At 40.5% G+C, this 24,152-nt stretch overlaps 1 protein-coding gene across 2 annotated transcripts; it reads right to left on the bottom strand.

Moving 5' to 3' along the window:
- Nucleotides 1-3,762: 3,762 nt before the first annotated feature.
- MRPS31 (mitochondrial ribosomal protein S31) lies at nucleotides 3,763-23,790 on the bottom strand. 2 transcript variants are annotated; one of them, XM_064408920.1, is made up of 7 exons: nucleotides 23,633-23,790; nucleotides 21,198-21,479; nucleotides 20,307-20,465; nucleotides 15,736-15,882; nucleotides 13,416-13,489; nucleotides 8,992-9,135; nucleotides 3,763-4,088 (listed from the first exon to the last, which is right to left on the bottom strand). In XM_064408920.1, exons 1-7 carry the CDS (start codon nucleotides 23,713-23,715, stop codon nucleotides 3,877-3,879), a joined length of 1,101 nt encoding a protein of 366 aa, XP_064264990.1. In that variant the 5' UTR covers nucleotides 23,716-23,790; the 3' UTR covers nucleotides 3,763-3,876. The 2 variants fall into 2 exon arrangements, with proteins under 2 accessions (XP_064264990.1, XP_064264991.1); XM_064408921.1 differs by having other exon boundaries at nucleotides 23,642-23,785.
- Nucleotides 23,791-24,152: the final 362 nt, after the last annotated feature.

The raw sequence follows: 24,152 nt of genomic DNA, 5'->3' as shown, positions 1-24,152 counted from the left end.
AGCCCCAGCTGCAGGAGGAGGGGGGGAGCTGCATTGCATTCGCCTTTTATTGGGAAAATGGGAATAAAATACCAGGCACTGCAAGGCAGGCTGGCTCTCAAACACCCCTATGCCATGCCTGGGACCGCTGCGCAAAGAGGTAAAAGGTCAACTCCCTTCGGCTGGATGCTGTGTCCCAGTCTCTTTGCAGGATCACAGCTATCTGGACGTTGCAAATCCACTTTTTTATGGAAAGAAACCAAGTAATCTTTGGATACAACCCAGCCAGAAGTTACACTTCTCCGGTACACAATTTGATCCAACCATCCTCGCATCCTTCCTGCCACCCTGGATGGCCCTTCTAGTTTTTCTTCAGGCTTGCAGCTCTTCTTTGGGTAAAATATAGAGTACTTTATTGCACAAGTGCATCTGCAGCTTGTCCCCCAGGGAATAAGGGCACGCTGATGTGAGCAAAGCATTGCCGGTTTCAGCCAAGAGCTCTGTTCCCATTTCAGGGTGACACTCACCCTCCTCCCTCAACGCCAGTGCTGGCCACTTCAATCTACCACAGGCAACACGTTCCAGAGCACAATCAAACCTATTGTGCAGCTTTAGAACAGTTTTTGCTTTAATCTGTTGGAGGGAACAGCACAAGGATTTTTATATCTAATCCAATAAATCTACACTGACATCTTGTGGAGATCCTGAGACCAAAATGCCACAGCCACTGGGCAGGGTGGGATTTACACCCTCGCCATGTTCTGCTGGACACTAGCATGGAGGCAGCTGAACTTTCCAATGCAGCTGCAGCTCTCCCTGCAGTGAAAACCAGATCCTGCAGCCTCAGAAGTCATTGTTCTCAGTCCACAAAAATAATTTTAAGTGATCCTCTCAAGCCAAACTAAACCAAGACTATTTACTCTTAAATCCCCACTGAAAGCAATACTGTGGCCATTCTTACACAACTGCTGCTTCAGGATTCTCAAAGCACAAGCTCCTGATGAAGACTTATTTTCATGCCAAAATTTTATTATCTCTGTAAGTGCTGAAAAAAAATGGACCTAAGTAGCACTCAAGGACTCCTTTGATGCTCCCTCCTCTTCATCTAAAAATACATGCATGGATTCAGAAAAAACTGCCTGCAGTTTGGGAACCTGTGCAAGATTTTCCTCCATATTCACCCATTTAAGCCCCTCTTGCCAAGTCCAAAGGGTTTAATTAAGCCACTGCCTCCTTTCTTCCAGTGCTCAGGTAAGTGTTCAAAGAGTACACGCCTCCTGTTAGGCACAGACCCCAGTAATGCTGCAGTGAAATTCCTTAGCGGGGTTAACACCAAGAGCTGGAATCCCAGCACAGATAATCTCACAATCATCCCAAGAAAAGCCCAAACGACTCCAGAGTGGGAATCACTAGCCAGCAACACTGGCTCCACTCTGAACAGCAGACAGCTTTTATCCTTTGGGATTCAAAAGAAATGGGGAATTTTCACACTTGAAAGTGACTAATCTGTAAGCAATGCTTGAAAAGGTAGCAAAGCCTATTACCAAGCAGTGTACACCTCAAAAATCCCCACACATAAAAGTCCTGCCACTTGGGCTCCCATAATTTGCCTTGAGCAGTCCCAGAAACCTCCATACATATGGGCAGCTAGGTCTGATTATTCAAATCCTGTTGCCTAGAATTAACTCTCAAATCTATATTTAAGCACCTAAGTAGGAATTACTACAGCTTTCTGAAGATCCTAAGCATCAAGAGTTCTTGTTAAGAGCTTACCCAAGTACTGACCTCCTCATGAATCTGTTTAAACTATAACATTCACCTCGTTCCCGGTGCAGTGAAATTCAGTACGTTCAGGCACTCCTGAACCTCTTCCAGCAAGAGCCGAGCTTGTGAGCGTCCTGTCTTTCTTATCAAAACACAGACTACAGGCAAATACACAAGACGAGCTATTTCTAAAATCCTGCACTGACTTCAAAGTCACTGTACCTTGTTTTAGAAAAGGCTTGAAAACAGCAGGACACAGGCTGTGCGCTACAGTTTGGTACAAATTTGGGAACAGTATTTTTTTTAACAAAATATATCTGGGCATTGAACCAAAAATTAAAATTATTATAGTATCATAGTACCAAATGGAGATATTTTGATATGATTCTCACTCTCTCCATTCCAAAGCCAGGAAGCCTCTAAAAATTTCTGCAAAACTTGAATCTTGCTTTTCTTAAAGTCAGAAAGTCAAAAAGTTGCTTTTCTTTTTCCACAGCCTGAGCCTTTCCCTTTGCCAGAAGGGCAAACTCACATCCTGGAGATGAGCAGAACACAGCAGAATACTCATAGGAAAAGGCCAATTCTTCATTTTTCATTCTCTTTTATGTAACTCTCATTTTAAAAATCAATTTGCATACAAAGCTGGTGTTCTACCTTCAATCTATAAAAATTCTGTATTAATCCTCCTTCCTGCTGGAGCTACAAGGAAATGTGAAAAACAGACAGGAGTGTATTTATAGGGCCAATAGTTGCTACTGTGACTGGAGAGAACAAGGAAGAACAATATGCAGGGCTGGAAACGCTCAGTAAATTTAAGCAGCAAGATGATCACTCAGAATCCTCAATTATGAGTGAGTAGTTCTGGATGAAAATTTAGCAAAAGATAGCTGAAGTAAAATACTTTGCAATAGTTCAATAGATACGAAGGAGCATACACATTTAATTGGAGTAAAGGATTATCTAGAAAACATGAAGCTGCTTCAGCAGCATCACAGGACTGGACAGAAAATAGCAGTGGCATCATGTAATCTGTAGGCAACAACTCTCCTTGTCAGGAATTCCAAGTCCTCTTTCTAGTCCTGCAGATGCAGAAGACAAGGTCTCAGCTCCAAGCCAAGCCATCAAAAAACTGCTTGCTCTAGTGAAACAGCACTTTATGGATTACTTGACATTCAGACTCTTTTTTAAGCAATACTGATGGGAAGTTAGTTAAAAGTTCAGAATGGATGTATGGATGGCAGGACAATAACTTTAGAATCACAGAATGGTTTGGGTTGGAGGGGACCTTAAAAATTATCTAGTTCCAACTCCTCTTCCATGGGAAGGGACATTTTTTACCAGACCAGGCTGCTCCAAACCCCATCCTATCTAGGCCTTGAACACTTTCAGGGATAGGGCATTCACAGCCTCTCTGGGAAACCTGTGCCAGTGCCCTACCACTCTCAAGGCAAAGAATTTCTCCCTAGCATCTAATGTCAACCATACCTCTTACAGCTTAAAGCCATGGTTGGTGGCACGAGTCCCAACAGCAAACCCTAAGGAACATCACTCCTTGTTATCTTCTGTAACTCACCAGTGTTATGCTGTGCACACATGTCAGGAATACAACAGCCCTTCACTGAGCACATCAACCAGAAAGCATACCATTCAAACCACTCTGTGATTTACAAAAACTTACCAAAAACTTCAAAATGAACCAATAAATATAGTTAGTGAAAGGGGGGAGAAAGGATTAGTACCATCCAAACACCAGTGTGGTTCATAAATTAGCAAAATGAAAGCATTTCAAGTTTTCCAAAATGGGAAAGATGATCCAACCTTTCAAGATACAGTCCAGCTGAGAAGCGTGTAGGAAGTGGAATTAAACCCAGGATTCTGTATTGCTGAAAGACTACTTTCAAACTTAGAAGATAACAGTTCAAATAAACTAAATTTTGAATGCACATTCTACAAAAGCCATACTTTTCAGTTCCTTCTTTTGCTGTCAAAAGTATCCACACACACACACGGACACGCATCTAACAAAAGATGACCGTTGAGTTTATTGTTTAAAATACAACTTTCAGGCCACATGATCACTATGCACTGACACTTAATGATTCTTAATTTCAAGGGTAAGCACTTTCCCAAATCTCAAATCTCTTGAAGAAGTTCCTTCTTTTCCTCAAAATACTTCTGAAACCACTCAATATGTTCAACCTTCTGCTTAACACTGAGGTATGGGTTTTTCGAAAGCCCACAGATGACTAGTTCCATGAAGTGGCGGATAGGTCCTTCCTTGGGAAAGCCTTCGAGGTGTTTCTCCAGAAAGATATGTTCATGAAATTCAGCATCATCCTCCATCCCTAACGGAAAGACAAAGCAAAAAAGACAAAGTTGTTATCATATTATAATAGCAAGTTTAACAAAGTAAAAAATAATATCGTTCGAAAATAATCTTAAATTAGTAAAATTAATGGTTCTGCTCACATTTCTAAGAATATGTAATATTTAAATCAAATTTCTGGCTTAAAATCTTGAAAAAAGCCTGATGCTGGGGTGGAAGTAGGAGGAATAATTATAACCATAAATCAATCTTCTTGCTAAAATCCGGTTTATTCAATTCTTCAAAATTTTGATTCATCATTGGTACCACCTTTTAGATTGCAAGCACTTTCTTCATAAATTTTTAAAGAGAACACCAATTGCCTAAATTCTGCAGAGGATTAAAGAATACAAACTAGTCTTGAACAAATAAGGCATCAAATACTGAACAGCTAACAAACACATGTCCATTGCAAATCATGCTTTTAACATTCTATTGCTATCAAATGGGCACAGAAATCTGTTTTCTGACATCTTCTGAATGTGTGAGTGCATGATGATGTAGAAGTGTTGTGTATCTCACCAGCTACTTTTAAGTCACAGCCATCACCAAAGATGATGCATTCAAAAGCATCCACAGGACACGGGACAAGGGATTATTGGAGATAGGTAAACTTTTGTTCCTCACCCTGTGGATTTTTTTGTTGTTCATACTGTGATGGTAGAGACTCAGAACATAAATTCCTACATGCAGAAAAAAGGCTGCTTTTACTGTTTCTAATTTTAAGGAGAAAAAAACCAAAAAGCAATCTGGGATTTGTAATGAAAGATTTTCCTTCAGTTAGATATACATGAAATTTTTTATTTGATACCAATTGACTTGCACCCTTAAATAAAAATCTGTTATTAGAGAAAAATATTGCACTACTTCAAGATAACAAAAATGAGAAGCCTATACCACACACATGAGTATGGTGCACGTTTTTCTAAGCTAGCTAGTTATGTTTTTCTATATTATCTGATAAAATTAATTCAGGAGTATTAAAATTGAGGTAATTAAGCCACATAAGTTCTAGGCTTCCTTCTTTGGTAGAGCTTCTGCAGTTTCAGAAGAAATTATGCACATCTCTGCGATGGAGAAGTCACTCAAATGGTATTTGTTAATTTGCATTACTTTTTTCCTGCTTTAAACTTAAGGTATTGCAATATCTGAAGGTGCTGAGAAATACCTGTATTTTACCGAGAATTACCTATATTACCTAGAAATGTGTAAGTGCATCAATACCACAGTTGCACACCACATTTATCTCCCTGGTTCTTGAAAAAAGAAAGTGTGTTTCCTTCTTCAGAAGCTCTGTCCTTGTTCCTTTGTGTTGAAAGTTAAAATAACAAAAACCAGGTAATGTCAGTTTTAGAAAGTGTGTTTCTGCTGTGGTTGGAAAACTATGTCCACGGACAGAAGCAGTGATGATCCTTCCATTATCCACCCATGCTGGCTTTCCCCCACCAAGGGGAGGTGGAATCTTACTGTACCTGGATGCTACCAGTTGCTTTTCCAAACTAACAACCTTTCCAGACTTCCTTACCTTTGCTGGTCTCAAAAATCCAAGAGAACTAAACCAAACAAAGTCACTGCTGAAAGAATCAGAATAAAAATGCCTCCTGAATGCTCTTCTTCTGGGGACAGATACACAGTATCAAAAAAGATTTTGACTAATAAATAATTTTACCAATTTTCATCTTTAACCCAAAATAAGCAATTTAGAATCTCAAAAAAATGCAGGTCAGAAATAAATATTACATTATGTATTCTGTTCTCCCGTTTGTCAAAGACTGTACATGGTTTGGGGATGAAGTGTTAAGTCCAAATATTTCAGTTAGACCACGTATTTCAGTCCTCAAAAAAGTAAAGTGTGCATCACAGAAAAGGAGATCACAACTGTCCAAAGTCTCAGAGGCTGAAGCCTCTGGTGGGAACAGATTAGATGAGATAATGACTGCTCTCACCCCTAGCAAGCCCTGACTCCTGCTGCAAGCCTGTCCCTCAGCCTCTCTTGCACTGTCCTCAGAAATGTAATTTGAAACAATATGCATGGCAGAAGTCTAAATTAGAGAATTTTCTTTTTCAACATCAAAACAAGAAGACACCTACTCTCAATATCTTACTTCCAACCCCCTACATGCTAGGAAACAAAGTCTGGGGAATTCCTCTAGCTAAAACACTAATCCCTCCAAGACATGACCAACCTCTTCTTAAAGATGTCAATGCAAACACAGATGTTTATCCCTTATAGCAAGTACTGATGACATGCTATAAAGATGATTGAGTATTCAAAGTAGTGAAATAATGTCCCTGTCCATGGCAGAGGACTTGGACTAAATGATCTTTAAAGGTCCTTTCAACACAAAGTATTCTATCCTTTTAGGATTTTTAGAATGACATCAATCGAGCTCCTCAGCAGGTCCCTAGAACAGAGATAGTAAAGAAACCCCAACACAGTGGTTGTGTAATTCTGCCAACACTCTTGGCAAGACGACCCAATACTTCTCTGCTGGGAACAGCTAACCAGCAACTAGAACAGGACTTGGTGAACTTTTGCCCTGCAGAAGCCATCAGAGGCAACTGAGGAAATAATTTTCTGAGACCTTCCCATCACTTGTGCAGTTACAATCTCTGGCCCACCAAAAGCATTTGCTCCTCATAATGAGGTGCTAAGGCAAATTCACACCTATAATCTGCTCTGTCCTTTCCAGCCTTTTGAGTCATTATGGCATAAATGCACAGAAATAATAAATGAGGCACAAATAAACGTATTTCCCAACTTTTTGCCATGGCAATCATGGAGCAGCATTAAAGCTACTTAGAAGCAGGAGAGACAAGCAGAAAGAAGGAGTGAGAACAATGTTATGCAAGCTATAGTAATGGTTTGCTAAACTGGTAAAAATTAATCAGAGGCTGGAGAGATGGAGAGGAAAAAAAAAAAAGGTAATTTCACTGCCTAACAGTGATTTCAACTGCACTGGACAAGGGCAAGGGCATGCAGGTAAAGGCAAACAACAGGGCAGTAAGGTGTCGGGGGGAAGACTGCTGCTGGCCACTGTAGCAAGCCAGTATGTCTAGCCACATCTTCAGATGTTCACACCAAAATTATTTTAAAAACCATGACCCCGTCCCGGTGCCACACAGCACAGTGCCTTGGTGAAGCACTCTAATGAGAACACCAGAGATGCTCTGGAGCCAAGGAAAAGAGTTATAAGAGGCTGTCTTTTTTTATATTTGGTTTAAAACTTTAAAAGCTTTCATAATGCTGAAAGTTGAATATACGTGCTTCCTCAACAGAAAATTCAATTGCACTTATATTTTTAAAGCCATATGTTTTTGGCAGAGAAGAATAATCAAACATTTCTGGATACAGAACAAGCTGAAGTAATTTCCTCCTATTGAGGGAAATGGCTGTTACAAAACTGGAAAATTAACAGCAGAAAGGGGCATCTTTCTTTCGCAGAGAAACTGAAATTACAGCATGTTGATATACTCAGAGCAAGGTTCTCAGGCTTTTAACTGTGCTTTGACACACCTGAGGTGATTAACAGCCCGTGGCTGGCAGTCTGATAGGACGGATCTTACTGACTTGGTATTTCTACCTGAGAGGTGGCATGTTTTGGAAGGCTCCATGGGAATTTTCCACATGACTAGTCCTTGTGGACAAACCAACCAAGACTCTTGTTTTAACTCTATGTAAAGACTCTCTGTCCGTTGGCCGCCCCATCCCAGACAGCGCGGTTCCAGCCGCACGGCTGCAACGGGGAAGCCACTGCCCGCCAAAGACACTTTGTCAACTGAGGGCCCCAGACAGCAGGGTTCCAGCCACATTACAACAACACAAAAACCATTGGCCACAGTGGTTTTAAGCTTGCAAAAACATGACCAGAGTATACTTGGATTTCTACATGATGGAACATGATGGAACAGATCAATCCTGGGAGCAGTGATTAAATTCTGTGAAGAAACTGCCAAACAGGATGAGAATAAACATTAAGAAACAATGAAGCACATTATTCAATTTGCAACTCAGTATAGGACAGATTTTCAAAGACTCCCAGCTTCAGATACTAACCTGTTTTGCTCTCAGTGACTGAATCATTACAAAGCAGCTCTGTTTGATGTCTTCAGTCTTTAAAAAAACCCCAAAACCCACAGTCAAGTTCTCCCTGAAGTGATGAAGTCCCCTTTCCTATACTGCACACTTTGTGTAGCTGTTCCTCACTTCCTTAACATTCACTCTCTCTGCTGGCATAACTTCACACAGAGCTTTTTCTTTTTTTTATGGTAATAAAAGAAAATACTGTGCACAAAGATGCCTAATTAACATAGATGCCCAGGGTGAGTGAATATTGTGACTGCTTATTCTTATGAAACAGACAGAACAAAGGGAGCAAACAACTGTTTAACACTTGGCCTGCCCAGATATAGAACTGGCAGATAGCTGGTCGGGATCTGGCAAGACACTTGGTCCAAGAGCCACACCAAAGAACAGAATCAGCATTATAAAACACGCACAGCAGTTTTAAGATTCCCCAACTTCTGCTAGGAGCTTAATTTAGAGAAGATGCAGAGTAAAAGGTGTTATGTAAGAGACTTGAACAGCCTTTTGGTGTTAAACACATCGGGGGGGAGAGGGGGGGAGGGAAGGAGTCATCCCCTTTTGGCAGCAGCCAGTCCTCAGATCAGCCAAACCACCTGCAAGACTTCACCTGAAGAGTGCCAGAATGAGTTCATCTGAAGCATCTCTGATCTGGGACAGTCGGGGAGTTATGTTTGTTTACTATCAAAAGCATGACTCACAGCTGAAACATTGTGTTAAAACAGTCAAAGGTCAAACATGCTCTAATTTTCAGAGAAGATAAACTGAGACAGATAATAAAAGCTCACAGTGCACATACCAGCTTCATTGTCAATTGGGAACTCCCACAGTATTCCTTCTTTTGTCCACTGGATCATCTCCTCAAAACCGTTTCGGGGAGGCTGTGCAGTTACTGCTGCAACCTCCTTCGCAAACTCCAGATCCCAAATTGTTGGTGAAGATACTAAAAAATAAATTTTGTTAAGATCTGTCAGCAACCAAAGACTTCTCACTAGCTAAGACAAAGTCCTTTAAAATCAATCTTTACAGAGACTAGTATCTTCAGCTGTGCAAATTTTTCTACCTTAGATACTGCATCACCTTTCTCAAATGAGAATTCTCTGTTGACATGAAAGTTCATTAAGTTCTCAAATGTCTGATGAAAATCTATTCTGAACACCTAGGGGAGTATTTATTTTTATGTCTTTCACATAAAGCAATAATTTATTTTTTAATTAATTTAATTTTTATAAATTAAATTTTTAATTTAAGAATCGTTCTTTGGTTTTGTCTTTCAAAAAATGTGGATACAGTAAATTCGGAACTTGACTGGTGCACTGTGCTGAAGGACCCTTACCTCTACAAGAGTTTTCAGGTTCTTCACAACTACATTCTCATCCAGGGAAGCAATTCAAATCTACAAGGGATGGCAATTCCTTCCCCAATGCTCCTAAGTGTGCCAGTTTTTGTCTCTGAAGCTGAGAAACCATGATTTCTTATTCTTTTCACAAAATTAAACAGTTCCTTTAGGGATGTATCTTTCCTTATGCCTTTTTTTATTTTTTTTAATCAAAGTGCACTCATATTGCAGCAGTTACTCTTCTTAAGGAGTTCCTGTCCCTCCACCCAGGAGAGCTGGTCACGAGCCCAGACTGAACCGCTTCGCTGAGCTGAAGGGAACAAGCTGTTACCACAGGACAGGGAGGGACCTCTGGGAGTGCCCTGGGCTGCTGTCGAGTGAGCTGGCCTAAGCTGCATTCCCCTTTGTTTTCCTGCCTCCCTCTGTTATCAATTCATCCTAAGATCCTTGGAACACAGATCTTCATGTGAATTCGAATGTTACAGTCCACTTGGAGTGGATCATAGCCAATAATCTATTATTTTACTACTCCTGAGTGTAAGTACTTGAGGCAAAGATATAATTTCATCTTCAACTCAGTGGCTTAAAACTCAACTGAATTTAAAAAAACAAAATCCCCCCATTAAGAGAAAACACAATTAAAGGGCTAACAGTATTTTTACATACAAAAAAGTGTTTTCAGAGGGTTTTTTTGTGTTAAATCAGAATATAATTATTCAAATTATTCCTTAAGAGGGAAATTTCCAGAACTATATTACCAGGCTGAGTACTTTGATTTGAGTGCTGGAGGCAGGAATAAAATACAGCTACAAGACAACGTGAGAAACCATACCAGAATGGAATTTTTGTCCACATCATAAAGAAACTAATAAATCCTCTAACAGAGGAAAGCAGAACCTCACTTTTCAAGCTTGCAGTAGAGGTGATAAAGATTGTAATTTCACCCCATGAAACAGAAAATAATACTGGCATTTTATATTAACAGTTATGAAGAATATTTTCAAGAAGACAATTTCCTTTCCAGTTACCATTCAAGTTTTCAAAGTCAATACTCAATACTTAAAACAAAACTTTCTTTTCTGTTATGTATAAAAAAATTAACCAATTATCTTCTGTAATATGAACCAAGGCAGTGAAAACAAATGAATCAAGGTATCAAGTACCACACTGGTATTTCCCGAGATTAATGCCCAAAAAATGTTTGTCATCAGGCTTAGTCAGTAAGCCAAGTAATCAGCTTCCTGGTCTAGAATATACTGCAGAGTTCCTCAAAGCTACCTGGAATCAAACAAGGAAACACCAAACAAACAACTGAAAGAAGCTTACTAATTAGCATCTAATTACAAATACAATAAATTCCACTTGCTCTCTGATACAATTGGTACACATTCCAATTTTATGTTTAAACACAAAAAGTGCATCTCAGCTTTTACCTGGGATGACTCCTATGAGCCACTGTGTCTGCATTCTGTTCATGCAAAAAAGAAATCTTGTATTCTCACCGTTTTAGCTGAGTAAATTTGATTCAACTCAAAATCCATTTTTTTCAACATCACTTTTGTTAAGACAGCTAAAAACAAACACTACATCATTCATTATGGTTTTTACATGTAAAATAGACCAATTTTAATGATATCAGCAGTCTTAAAACACAGAGAACTGAATCCCATTCTAATAAGCAGCTTTCATAGAGGTGACTGTACTCTGAAAGTTCACAGCTGCTTGAAAATATGCAAATGGCACTATTTGACATTTCACTAAAAAATTAAGCAATCAAATTAATATTTCCCTGTAGCTTCAAGTGTAAAAAAAGATAAAAAACTACTCAGCTAGAATCTGACAAAAACTTAAGAGTTCTATTGTTGATACAGAAACAAATACTCATAGTTTTGTAGGATTTTAGACAGGAGTACTATTTCTTCTGCTGCTGCTAACTTTACATAAAGATCTAAGTCACTACACTGGAATAAAGTCTGTTTTTTAAAAGGGCCTCAGAATAGCTGAGGAAAAACAGCATTTTAAAGATCAATACTAAAAATGCAGTCTCACTGTTCACAAAGAAAAGTGAGGGGCAAAGTTCTTTACATGACTTGCCCATATTCTTGGCCACCCCAGCCTGTAGTAAAGCCAAGTCTTCATGAGTGAAAGCTATCCCTGTCAGGCAGCATGAAGACTGTTCCCACACAGCTGTGCCATTCAGTGAATATGAAGGTGTGTCACACCTGTTTTGAATTTAGTTTTGGTATCTTTTATCTCACATGAGTTTTGGCATGTCTATATAGTAGATAAGGGAATGGTTGGGTGGTCACAGCCAGATGGTCCAGGGTTCATGACCATTCCAGGGCTCTATCCAGACGATGCATCAGTGGTCAAAAGCTCAACGTGTGGATGGAGATCAGTGACAAAGTGGTGTTGCTCAGGAATCCACACTGAGACCAGTATTGTTCAGTGTCTTCCTCAACAGCACTGACAGTGGGATTGAGTGCACCCTCAGCACATCTGCAGGTGACACCAAGCTGAGTGGTGCAATTGACACACATGAAGGACAGGATGCCATCCAGAGGGACTCAAGGGCAAACTCAAGGAAGTGGCCTCATGGAAACCCCATGAGGTTCAACAAGGCCAAGTGCAAGGTGCTGCACCTGCCTTGGGGCAACCTCCAGCATCTACACAGGCTCATGAATGGACAGAGAGCAGTCCTGCTGAGATGGACATGGGGATACTGGTGGATAAAAAAAACTGGACAAGAGCCAGCAATGTGCATTCACAGCCCAGAAAGCCAACTAGAATTCTGTAACGAAGCATGGCCAACAGGCTGAGAGAAGAGATTCTTCCCCCCTGCTCTCATGAGACCCCCACCTAGAATGCTGCAACCAGCTCCGGGGTCCTCATCACAGAAGGTACATGGACCTCTTGGAGCAGGTCCAGAGGAGGGCCATGAAGATGATTAGAGGGATGGAATATCCCTCCTGAGAGAGCTGGGGTTGCTCTTCATGGAGAACAGAAGGCTCCAGGCAGACTTTATTCAATCTTTTCAATACTTACTGGGAGCTTGTAAGAAAGATGAAGACAGAATTTTTTGTAGGGCCCGTTGCAACAAGGAGTAGGGGTTTTAAACCAGAAGAGGGCAGATTCAGACTAGACAAAAGGAAGACATTTTTTCAAATGAGGGTGGTGGAACAGGTTGTCCAGAAGGGTGGTAGATGCCCCATCTCTGGAAACATTCAAAGTCAGGTTGGGTGGGGCTCTGAGCAACATGATGTAGTGGAAGAGGTACCTGCCCATTGCAGGGGACTTGGAAGCAGATAACCTGTAAAGATCCCTTCCAACCATAACTTTCTATGATTCTAAACATATATAAAGAACTTTCAATAGGTGAAGCAAGGTGTCATTTGTCAACTGCCATTGGGATCTTTCCAACTCCATCTGGAACACTAAACAAAAGAAGGCCACACAGCAATCCAATGTAGCCTTGGGTTGCTACTACCCTTCTTATACTTAGTCACCTGCAGGGCATGCTTGTTTCCTTGGGATCACAGCCTCACATTTCCTTGCAACTTGACCAAATAAACTGGAGCCAACATACCCATCCTCCAGGCTGGCTTTACACTCACAGAATGAGGACTGACCTTTGTGACAAAAAGCCAGTTATACCCTTCACATTCACTAATGGAGTGCCCTGATCAGCACAGAAACCACTGCATTATACCACATGGAAGTCTCACTCTGTAAAAATCTGAGCTACATCAAAGTAGTCATTTTTTTTATCAGGCTGAAAGCAGAAAGTGAGCAGGTCATGTCTCCTCATAAAAACAAATTTCTTGATATTCTAAAAATGCAGAACTTAGCCTTACTGCATTTTTCATTACTGAATTTCCACTAACCTGTTTTCAGTGCATGCTCTGGTTCTGTAGAAGCCTTAGTGAATATATTAAGCCTCTTTCCTACTTTGAGACTTCTATAAACAAAAAAAGAAAACCGATATTTAGTATTTCACAAGACCTTACAACATTGCCAGATAGCAAATTGAAAAGCACAAAATATTTTCATCAACTAACAGATCTCTGGAGACAAAAAAACCCAAAACATAGTGATTCTCACTAAATCTTCAGGCTTTTAATCAGAGCGTGTTTATGGCTTTACTATTTGTCTTAAACCGAGCTTCTCAAAACATTTTCATGTGAAAGCAGGAGCCTAAATCAAGCACTATATTTGCAGTCAATTTTAACTGGAATATTTAGGAGAGTGAACAAAGGTAAATAGCATCAAACCACAGTACTTAAGTGATTTTACAAAGTTGCGAATATCTGAAGACTTGGGTTTTTTCCCTGTAAAATATATTGCACAATTCAGGAACAGAAAAAGGCAACAGCTAAATCAAATAATTCCTGCTTTATGACATAAATAGCCCTTTTGGAAGACCACACAGCCACTTCTCTGCCATACAGCAAACAGTCAGTCAAATCATATATCCATATGATACATTTTCAATAGCATCACTCTGGTGTTCACTCTTCTGAATATACAAATATTTCACTCTGACCATCTATTTTCAATCACATTTATCATTACCACAGGCTTATACTAAACAAAAAAAAATACAAGAGTTCAACAAGTAATCAAATTCTTATAGATGAAAACAAAAAAACCCACCATCTTTAGCATCAACTATGTTTTTAATCGTATTATCTTCCAGATTTCCACTGAAATTCTAGCAGTTCTTTCATTTTGTTATTACATATCCAATGTTACCCTGGCAAGATTTATCCTTTCTGACCTTCAAATTCTACCCTTCTGGATTTACTGGAGATTTCTAATGGCCTCAACTACTTCTGCAAACCTGCTCTTGTTGTATTACTTTTTAGTGATGAAACTACCCTGGAGCTATTTCAGCACACAATAATCTAGTTACAGAGCCTTGAAAGAATGTTGATTCAGGACTGTATTTTCCTATCTGTGTAACTCCCAATGACACTGGCCAAAGATGCATTGCATGTGTTGGAAGAAAGTTTATTTTAAAATTACAAGTTTAAGTTACTATAAAGCAACATCCCTCATTTCATTGCAATATACTAACTTGACTTAAATTTAGGTATCCTTCCTAACCCATTCTTTTCCTACTATGAGTTGATAAGCAAATCCATTAGATATTGAGGTATGCAGGAGGGAACTTAGGCCTGAAACTGGAGACAGTTTATTCACTACAGGGATTTTAAAAATTAAGGTGCTGTTTCTGAAGTTATATACCAAGCACAGTTCCACCACACACAGAATACTGCACATCTACTCACCTATGAACTCATGCTTTTCTTTTGCTTTGTTACCCAAATTCTGTGTTCACCATGATCTATCTAAACACAAATGACTCTCCCAATTTGCAGGTCTTAATCCCCAAAAATGGGGATTATTTGCAAAGTAAATCAAATACAAGAGTAGTTAATCTTACTAAAAAACTGCTAGAGAAAGAATACATGGAGAAGGAATGCAATGATGAGCTATCATGGGAAAATCTAAAGACTACAGGCAAAAAAAGCACAGCTTATAGGAATAAACCAAAAATGTAAGAGCATTCCTTAATTCACGAGAGTGGCTACATAATACAGCAGCAAAATAAACTTAAGGAGTACCCTGAAATCACATGTAAATCATGAAGTTAATTTCATAGACAATTATAATAATGTTGTTGTTCTTTATCAACAACAGTTGATAAAGAAATCAATTACACAATGTAGTGGTAATAAATAAATAAATAAACAGACCAACTTTAATATAACTTTAACATCCCAAGAGAATGGATGAAACTTTTCTAAGCACAGAACATTATCAAGTTTGGTAGAGGAGGAAAGCAAGCTTTCAAAACCTCTGTTTCCCAAGAAGTTAAGGAAGTGACATGATATTGTATTATGCATAAGTCAAAATAATTTAAACTACTTAAAACAAGAAAAATTACATTTCAGCACCAAGTATGCTTAATTATCTAAAATGCAATATTAAGAAAATGCATATTCCTTCATTAGCTGGTTGCCATTGACTATCTTGTTCCCACAATTTATTTCAATGCTAACAGTACTCACCTTGAAAAATACTTAAGTTATTTCTATAAGCTCTGAAGTACTGCAACATTAATATGTACAAGTAAATTTAAAGCATTATCCATTAGTAACTGCATGCTCCTGCTATTGGAGGTGAACACCACAAAAATACCTTCTGGAGTCCATAGACTGAGCTGATGACCTTTCAGGCCTTATTCTTCGACCATCCTCATCCAACTGCATGGAAATGCGATCGGACAGCCTCGCACCCCACTGCTCTGGGGACTGCCTTTTAACTGACATTTCTGAAATAACATTGCTGAAATGAAAAACATGAAATGTAAAAACTCAACAGATTGACAAAGCAAGGAAGTTTGTCATATGTGTTAACTAGAAACTCTATTCTCAACTGGTTTCATAAGCTTCTGTGAGACAGAATTTTACATTCCTCACAGAATACACCCATCTTTAATCCATCAAACATTCAAAGCTGTTGTTGTTTTAAACCATTTGTTACATTCTATGTATAAAAGTTCTACTTTAGCCTATTAAATCTACAGTGAATGCTTTCTTTTAAATTATTTCAACTAAAAAAGAAAATCATACATCTGTATACCAATATTCACAGAGTATACTAGGCATGTTTTGCTTAAGCAAATGGGGAATTTCTCTGGATACAAAAAATAGGTTGAAATAGGGAGATAAAAATCACCATTTTTTTGGACAGGAACCAACACTGCCCAGGGACAGAGCTGTGCTGCTGCAGACCAAAAGGAAGCTTGCCTTCACACATCAGCTGACATGGGCCAATCATGCCACCCTAATAAGTAGGTCACCTTTCCTGATCCACTGCAATCTGTTGCATTGCATAATCATATTACAGCATTAACAGACCACATCTTCCTTCGTCACTCTGGAGTGAAAATCATACGTGAAGAGCAAAGGCTCTGATCTCCTCCAGCACCATACACAGCTCACAAAGGGCAAATCACAGCCCCCTTTCTGCCCCTGCCTGTGAGCTCCCTTCACTGGCAATTCCGCTGGCCAGGAAAGGCCAAGCTGGTAACGCTTCCTCACAGCCTCCTCTCCACCCAACCACTTCCAGTCACACACAGTTATGCCAAATTGCAGCACTTAAGTTTCAAGACATAAATATGGTCTCAAAAAATAAAAATAGGCCAAGTCAAAAATACTGCATTACCCGTTTTATGAAAATCCGAATGAAATTCAAACTATGCTTTTGGCAGCTTAAGCCAACAGAAATTTTACTGACAAGAAAGAAATACTTCTGGAAAATTGTAAAAGCTAATTGCCACAGAAACACAGCATGATTTCTCTTCAGTCTTAGATGTGGTTTCAAACGGCAGAACAAGAATAGCATAGCTCTTCCAGTACCTACTCTGAAATAAAGGCATCTAAAACAAGTTTGAAATAATTTCATTTTAAATAAAAAGCAATCTCAGATTAGTTGCATATCTCACATTAGAAATTACTCTGTCAAGTGGCTACTGGCATTAGTGAGCTGGTGTTGGGCCAGAGGCTTGACACACTTACAAGGGTCAAAGGGACATAATTCCTAAGGTCAGCCACACACAGCCCAGCCCAACAGCTTGACTCAGCTGTGACCTAAAAGGCTGGTGTTTTCCCGTGCTTCAGGGAAGTCAGGATTGCTCAGAGCTGCTCTCTTTCCTGAACTGCTTGCAGTTTTGCCCTGTAAATGTGGAAAGATCACACTACTGAGCTATCAGTAGTGTACACTACTGAACATGTTCCTCCCTAGGAAATCCTAATGTCACCCCACCATCAGCATATGAACATTTCTGGCAGCAACATTCATCACTCCATCATGAAAAGTGCACCTGTACTAACAAAAGTAGAACCACAAAGATTTTTAATGTCTTTTGAAACAAAAAATATTGGTTTAAAAAGTCACACTCCAACCCCAGTGTACCCATAGCAGTTAGATATTATATATTCCCTCATTGCAACACAACATTGAAAAGTGAAGTTCCTACATACACCTGCCTTCCAGAGATGGGAAGTGGTAGGATTTTTGTAACAACCAACAGACTCTCTCTCTTTCCTGATTATCAGCCAATAATTATAATACTTAAAATGGAGACCCAAGGAGCTTTGGATATATTCTAGCCAAAGCTCTGAATTACTTTTCTTGTTCATCCAAAACAGAAGCTGAAACTGTAGGGCTGCAGATTTTATTTTGGTGCAGTGCTGTTGTGATTTCCATTGAGTGAAACTTCAGCCCACACTGAGGAAAATAAATTCCTGTATCGTTAATATTTTTCCCTCCTAGGGCATGCCCTGTCCCCGTGCTTTCTACAAGGCAATGAGATGACTGCATACAACAGTGACCTCTGGAGGTCTTGCCACAATCCTGGTAAAAAAAAAATTGTACAAAAGATCTGGACAGCATACAGCAAATTTCATATTATAAATCACAATAGCAGTATTCAGTTTTTTGCAGTTCAGCACTATGTAGCTCTACTGCTTGTGAAAGTATCTTGCTTTTAAATATTGTAAATAACTGAGGAATATATATTGGCTTTTAAAATATGTAAGTATATTGAATGCAAAACCTTTACAGAAAAAAAAAGGAAAAGTTAAATTGCATATATTCTCTTACTGTCAAATAAAACTCAACACAAAATAATCATGGATGAACAAAAGTGAATGCTTTCTAATATATTAAAAACATCTTCACGCATTGTGTGGATTGAGGTATCATGGAGCATAAATCACACCAAATCAAGTCTGAGGCTGCTAGGCTTTGTAAAATCAACTTTTTTAAACACTAGTCAGAAACCTGAGAGTACTGTATTTATCTCAAAGAACTAAGAGGTCCATACTAACTCTAAAAGATTACTATAACCAAGTTTTTTGTCATGAAAATCAGCACAAATCGCTGCTCTTTCTTGAAAACTCACCCACTGATAAAGAATTTCTGCTACCTAACTCTTAAATAAGAAAACCAGAACTTTTCAGCAAATGGCGGCAGCAGGAGGAGTGTATTTGCTGGGAGAAACAAGCTAGGTCACAAAGCTGCCTCAGGGAATAGAACTTGCCAACTCAGAGCACAGCAAGCCAGCCATGACATTCCAAAAAGGCTGGTTCTGGTTGAGGAAAATGCATTTTTCTAATGATAGTGCTTCATCCACAAGCATATCATAAAATATTGTAGTATCACATCTTAACTAACCAATCAAAAACACAGACGCACTGTATAGCTGCAGATTTTAAATTTCTGAAGAATTTAAACTCTCTTTCAAGAGAAAAAAACATTTTTGCTTTGACTATGACTTTCTTAGTCACTGTTTTTCTTCCACTGCAGCCAGAGCTGGGTCAGTGCTTCAGGAAAAGTACCGTAGGTGATGAGAGAAAGAGAGCCTGTGATGCCAGCAGGCAGAGCAACCACACCTGGACAAGAGCATGTGCACCCTAAGGAAGGGAGACTGGCACATTCCAGGCTGGGCACTGCATGTGTTAGCTCACTCAGTATTTCTGTGGGCCTCCAGCATCTTGGGTACTCAAGAAGGTTTGAATTCATTTAAGTTGGTCACCCACAGCCCATGACACTGATAAGATATTTGTGTACTCTGCCCTTCTAAAGAACTCAGTGACAGAGAGTAACAAACACCCTGGTAACTGACAATTTAATGAACATATGCTCTATATAACCAGTCCTTATATGTGAAGAACAGATATTTTGCTTTACACAGTTATTCACTGATCATTGTAGACCCTAGTCTGTGCAATCATCAAACTCAACCTGTTTGCAAGCATCTGTCTCTTTCTTCCTTAATTTCCACTCAGGCAGACATCAGCCACAGACACCATTAGCTCTTTTTGCAGAACACTGACAATCATTCCAGCAAATCAAGTAGAAATACATGTAACCTACAGATGATAATAGATGGGTCAAGTTTAGATTCTTGGTTGGGGCAAATTCATTTCCACAGAATAAAACTAAGATAAGCAGCTTGCAGTTCGCACTGCAAACAAACATAAAGAAAGGTTTCACACTCATATTTTGGTAAAGATCCAGTTTCCTGTTGTTCAGCATTTCACCTGGATTTAATGCCTTATTTTCTGAGCAGGTATTTGAATACTAGCTGACAAAAAAAATAGAAAAAAAACTGCCTTTAACCATCATCCAAAAGAGCTGTATGCACAACTGTTTGAGTTTCCAAACAAATGTTTCTCATCTGTTTGAAAGCCACACTGGAAACAGAGTTAAGCCAAGAGATGAGTTTCATGCGTTGACTGGAAACTTTTGAAAGGAAGGGTGGGGCTATAAACAGAGCTGCTCTAGTTCAGTTCTGCAGAGCTGTCATGAAAATTCACCAGTCCAGACAGAACGTCTGAAACATCTACAAATCCATCCATTGTGTGAGAATTCTGGAAGCTTGTGGCAAAAAAAAAAAAAAAAAAAAAAGAAACAACTCACAGAAAGAGCTGTTATTTTGCTAGCCTGTCCAAGAAAGCAATGATCCTGGGCATAAAAGCAATTCTGTTTCTGCAAAACCACTTTAGAAAGATGATGGCAAAATTTAGAGAGTTTGGTATAACCAGATCAATAATGTTACCAATATCCATTAATCCTAAGGATACACTGTCCAAAGGTATCTTTCACGGGCACATTCCCAACACAGAAGGCAGTCACCTTCAGGATGACATTGCAAAATAGGAATTTCTGACGTAATTGAGAAAAACAATCAATACACAGACCGTATGTTAATAGTTCCCCCCTTCTTCTGTTTATCTGTGGTTTCTTCATGTCTTCTCAGTTGTGCAAGGAGTTCTGATTCTGTCTCTTTCTTGTTGCGTGGAAGGGAAGATGCAACTGCAGAAGCAGCCTTCACCAGTTCTGGATTTAAAGGCTTGCCTCTGTAAACAGAGACACAACAGATACAGAAACAAAAAAAAAAAAAAAAAAACAAAAAACAAAAAAAAAAAAAAAAAAAAAAAAAAAACCAAAAAACCAGAACAAAGCCTTTAATATATTTAAATTGACATTTCTGTACTGCCATTTTATATCTTAATAACTCAAAAGCTAATCAGGTATTTTCCCAAAGGGGGGTGGCCAGTAGAACTGGCAGGTTTGCCCTATCCTGCCCTAATTATCACATGCTGAAGGACTGACAAGCTCCTGTTCCCCAGCCTGGGGAAATGGCAGCACTGTGCCACCACACAGTCTGGAGACCACTGGCAGCACAGACCTGTTGGTTGATAAATATGACGTAACACATTGTGGACAGGAGCAGCTCCAAAGACTCAACAATCATTATGCAATTCTTAATTTTTTTTTCTTTTCCCTCAGTTTTGCTGTATTTTATCTGAACAGTATTTCCCTTCTCCCATTAAAATAACTTTCCACAGGCAAGTGCTAGTGCTACCTTTCCACAATCTCACTGTAGAAAAAGGCAGCATAAGGTTGACAGCATACAGCACCTTTTGCTCAGATTCTCCTCTGTGATTTACTCCAGTCCACAACTCTGCACCACACTCCCTTACAAGATTACTTTCTACTGTTGGAAATGGTTTATTTTGTCCTAAATAACAAAAACACAAAGTTGAAATAAGGACAAAACAGGCTAAGAAAAGTTTGTTATACTTTACCGTTGGGCATCTTCTGTAATTCCCTGAGGCACAGAACCTTCACTGTCCAGGCCTTCCAGCTTTTTCATGGCTTGCTTCTCACTGGCTTTTAATTGTTGGAGTTTCTTCCTGTAGCTCACTTCCACCTTCATATTACCAATAATGTCTAACAGCTGCTGCTTTGGTGTTTCTGTTCCATCCACCTGCCTCTTTGCTGCCCCTTCAGGTGTGCTGTCTTTGGAAGCAGCAGATTCATCTTTGTCTTTAGAAAGCACGCTGCTTGTGCTGAAGAGTTCCTGTTTGCTACAGGATACACAAAGTTAGGAAGCAGAAGTTAAAAACAGGGTCCAAGGCTGAATTTTGTAAACCTACCAAAAACCCCAAAACAACAGTTACAACTGTCTAGGCCCAGCTGCAACCTGAGTATGTTAGGTACATGTCAAACAGGTACCTTTTGACTTTTGAGAAGGGCTGGGACACCACTTCAAACTCTTGATTACTTATGATTTCCTCATCACAAACACAAAGTAAATAACTTTACACACCATTTATTTGTGGAGGAAATAATACAAGAACTTAGAACTTTTAAAGTATTTCTGAATTAGGTAGCAGAGAGAGCTTGAATTTACTGGTACCTGATACTTAAATTCATTGGTATTATAGAAAACTCACTGAAACTCCTAATATGAGTCAATAAAGAGATCACTCCCTGAAAAAACACTGTACACACACACGTAACTTCACATGTTTTCACATTTGTGGCACTACTACAGATCACATTCCCCTACTCTGCAACACTGATCTGCTGCAAGTTAACCCAGAAACAAACAGGAAAGTTATTTGGGTTATAGCTCCTCTACTTAGTTAAGCACATCACTGCAAAGAAGCTGAAACTGACACAGTGCAGCCCAGGATGTGAAGCCAGGGACAGCAAAGAGCTGCTCAGGAGATTCTGCAACACAGACAAAGCTGCATTCTCTAGAAAATCTATCATAAAATAAAAAGAGCTGTTCTCTATAACATTCTAAAATGCAGTGTTTAAACCTTTACATTCACACCTATTTACTTTGTTCAAAAATCACCTTCAAGTTACAGAAATAAACAAATTAATATTTACTCTGATTCAAAATAAAAAACTTCAATAGATCTTAGAACACTTCCACAATTCTGAAGGAATTGTGGCGTACCTCTCCTCCTCACACACATCTCTCTCTGGCTAAAAGGAAAATCTGCCAGTCTCAGCAGCCACTGCATCACACTTCGGTCACTCTGCACTTGATACACTGTCAGCATTAAAACCTAAATTCCAATGTTGAAAAGCAACAGGAAAATTTAAAGAACACTTCAGAACCCCGTTACTGAGAAGATGGTATGAGCCCTGCTGTTTTACACTGCACTGTTCTGCACAGTCCTTGACAAAGTCCTTTTTTGTTAATTCAGGCGGCATGCTCCTTAAAACTATGCAACCATCAGAAATCACAGAATGCTAAAGGGTTGGAAGGGACCTTAAAGATCACCCAGCCCTAACATTCCCTGCCACAGGCAAGGCCACTTCCCACTAGATTGGGTCACTGAACAGTGCCAGGGCTGGGGCATCCACAACCTCCCTGGGCAACCTGGTCCTTGGTCCAGCATCTCACAACCCTCAAGCACAAGCATTTCTTTGCAATACTGAACTTAAATTTCCCCTCTTTCCATTTGAACCCATTACTCCTGATGCAGTTTGTACTCATATTCCTGAAGAAAAGTCTCTCTCCAGCTTCCCTGCAGGCCTCCTTCAGACACTGGAAAGTTGCTATGAGGTCTCCATGCAACCTTCTCTTCTCCAGGCTGAACAGATCCAACCTTCTCAGCCTTATCTTAGCCTACAGCAGCAGCAAGGCTGAAAGCCTCAGGCACTTAAAGCCAGCAGCACACTGCACTCTGCATCCCTGTATTTCACCTGCCATCCAGTCTGCCTGCTGCTGGGGAGCCTGGCGTGGGGAAGCAAACACAGCTACCAAAGAACCCGAGCTGCTCTGCACATGAGGCCATCACAGCACCGGTGCTTGCTCAAAAATATCGAGGAGTTATGAAATTAAAAAAAAAAAAATAAAAATGAACGCACAACTGAGCTGTCATTAAAAGCAGCTTAACATATTTTAGTAAAAACGAAGAAGAACTCCCAAATACTGCCCTGAGCCCGTACTTTGTGCAGAAACAACAACGCCCGGCAGGCAGCGCCGCTCTGCTGATACAGGGGGCAGAACTGCGGTCAGGTCACACACGCGGATCGTTCAAGGACAGCAGCACGAGAAACACGGCCCACGCACTCCCCTCCACCCGCCTCCATTCCCCGCCGCCTTCTGCCCACCCCGCCGCACAGGAGCCCCGTCCCGCTGAAGGCCGCGTCCCGGGGCACGGCCCGGCCTCACGGCACTGCCCGTCCGGCAGGTGAGGGGCAGGTGAGGCGGTACCTGCGGTACCTGCGGGCCCTGCCGTGCGGCCGCGCCGCCGCCCCGAGCAGCCGCGCCGCCAGGCCGCCACCACGGCCCCACATGGCGGCACCGCCGCCGCCGCCGCGCTCCCCGGCACAACAGCGGCCGCGCACGGGCGTTCCGCGCAGCGGCGTTCCGCCCGGCTCCGCCCCGCAGCCGCTCCGGGCAGGGCCGGCCCGGCCGCACCTCCGGGACAGGACGGGCCCTGGGAGCTTGGCTGCTCGCCGCCAGGAGCTCAGGTGTTAGCAGAGCACTGCCAGCAGCTCGAGGGAAGTGACCCTGCTCTGCTCAGCCCTGCTGAGGCCACATCCGGAGTGCTGTGCCCGGCTCTAGGCTCCTCTGTGCAAGAGGGATATTAGGTTAAGGCTCACATCTTTCTGAAACATGCTTCAAAAGCGTTCCCAGGCCTTCACGTCATTAGTGCAATCCACCCTGGCAAGGTCAGCAGGGTCTCTTGCAGCTGGCGGTAGTACCTCAGTGCACACACCGCTGTCGCCTG

Source organism: Passer domesticus, chromosome 2 (genome assembly GCF_036417665.1).
Source record: "Passer domesticus isolate bPasDom1 chromosome 2, bPasDom1.hap1, whole genome shotgun sequence".
NCBI classification, from domain to species: domain Eukaryota; kingdom Metazoa; phylum Chordata; class Aves; order Passeriformes; family Passeridae; genus Passer; species Passer domesticus.
This window is presented reverse-complemented; position numbering and strand designations above follow the sequence as displayed.

Bases quoted from the DNA above. Each gene is read 5' to 3' on its own strand.
- MRPS31 (XM_064408920.1), bottom strand. From the start codon at position 23,715: ATGTGGGGCCGTGGTGGCGGCCTGGCGGCGCGGCTGCTCGGGGCGGCG. The intron at 13,490-15,735 runs GTATTTTTGTGG...TTTTGTTTATAG, and splicing joins CAGTCTATGGACTCCAGAAG to AAGTCTCAAAGTAGGAAAGA. The intron at 9,136-13,415 runs GTTAGTGGAAAT...TTTATTTTTTAG, and splicing joins AGAGCATGCACTGAAAACAG to TATCTTCACCAACAATTTGG.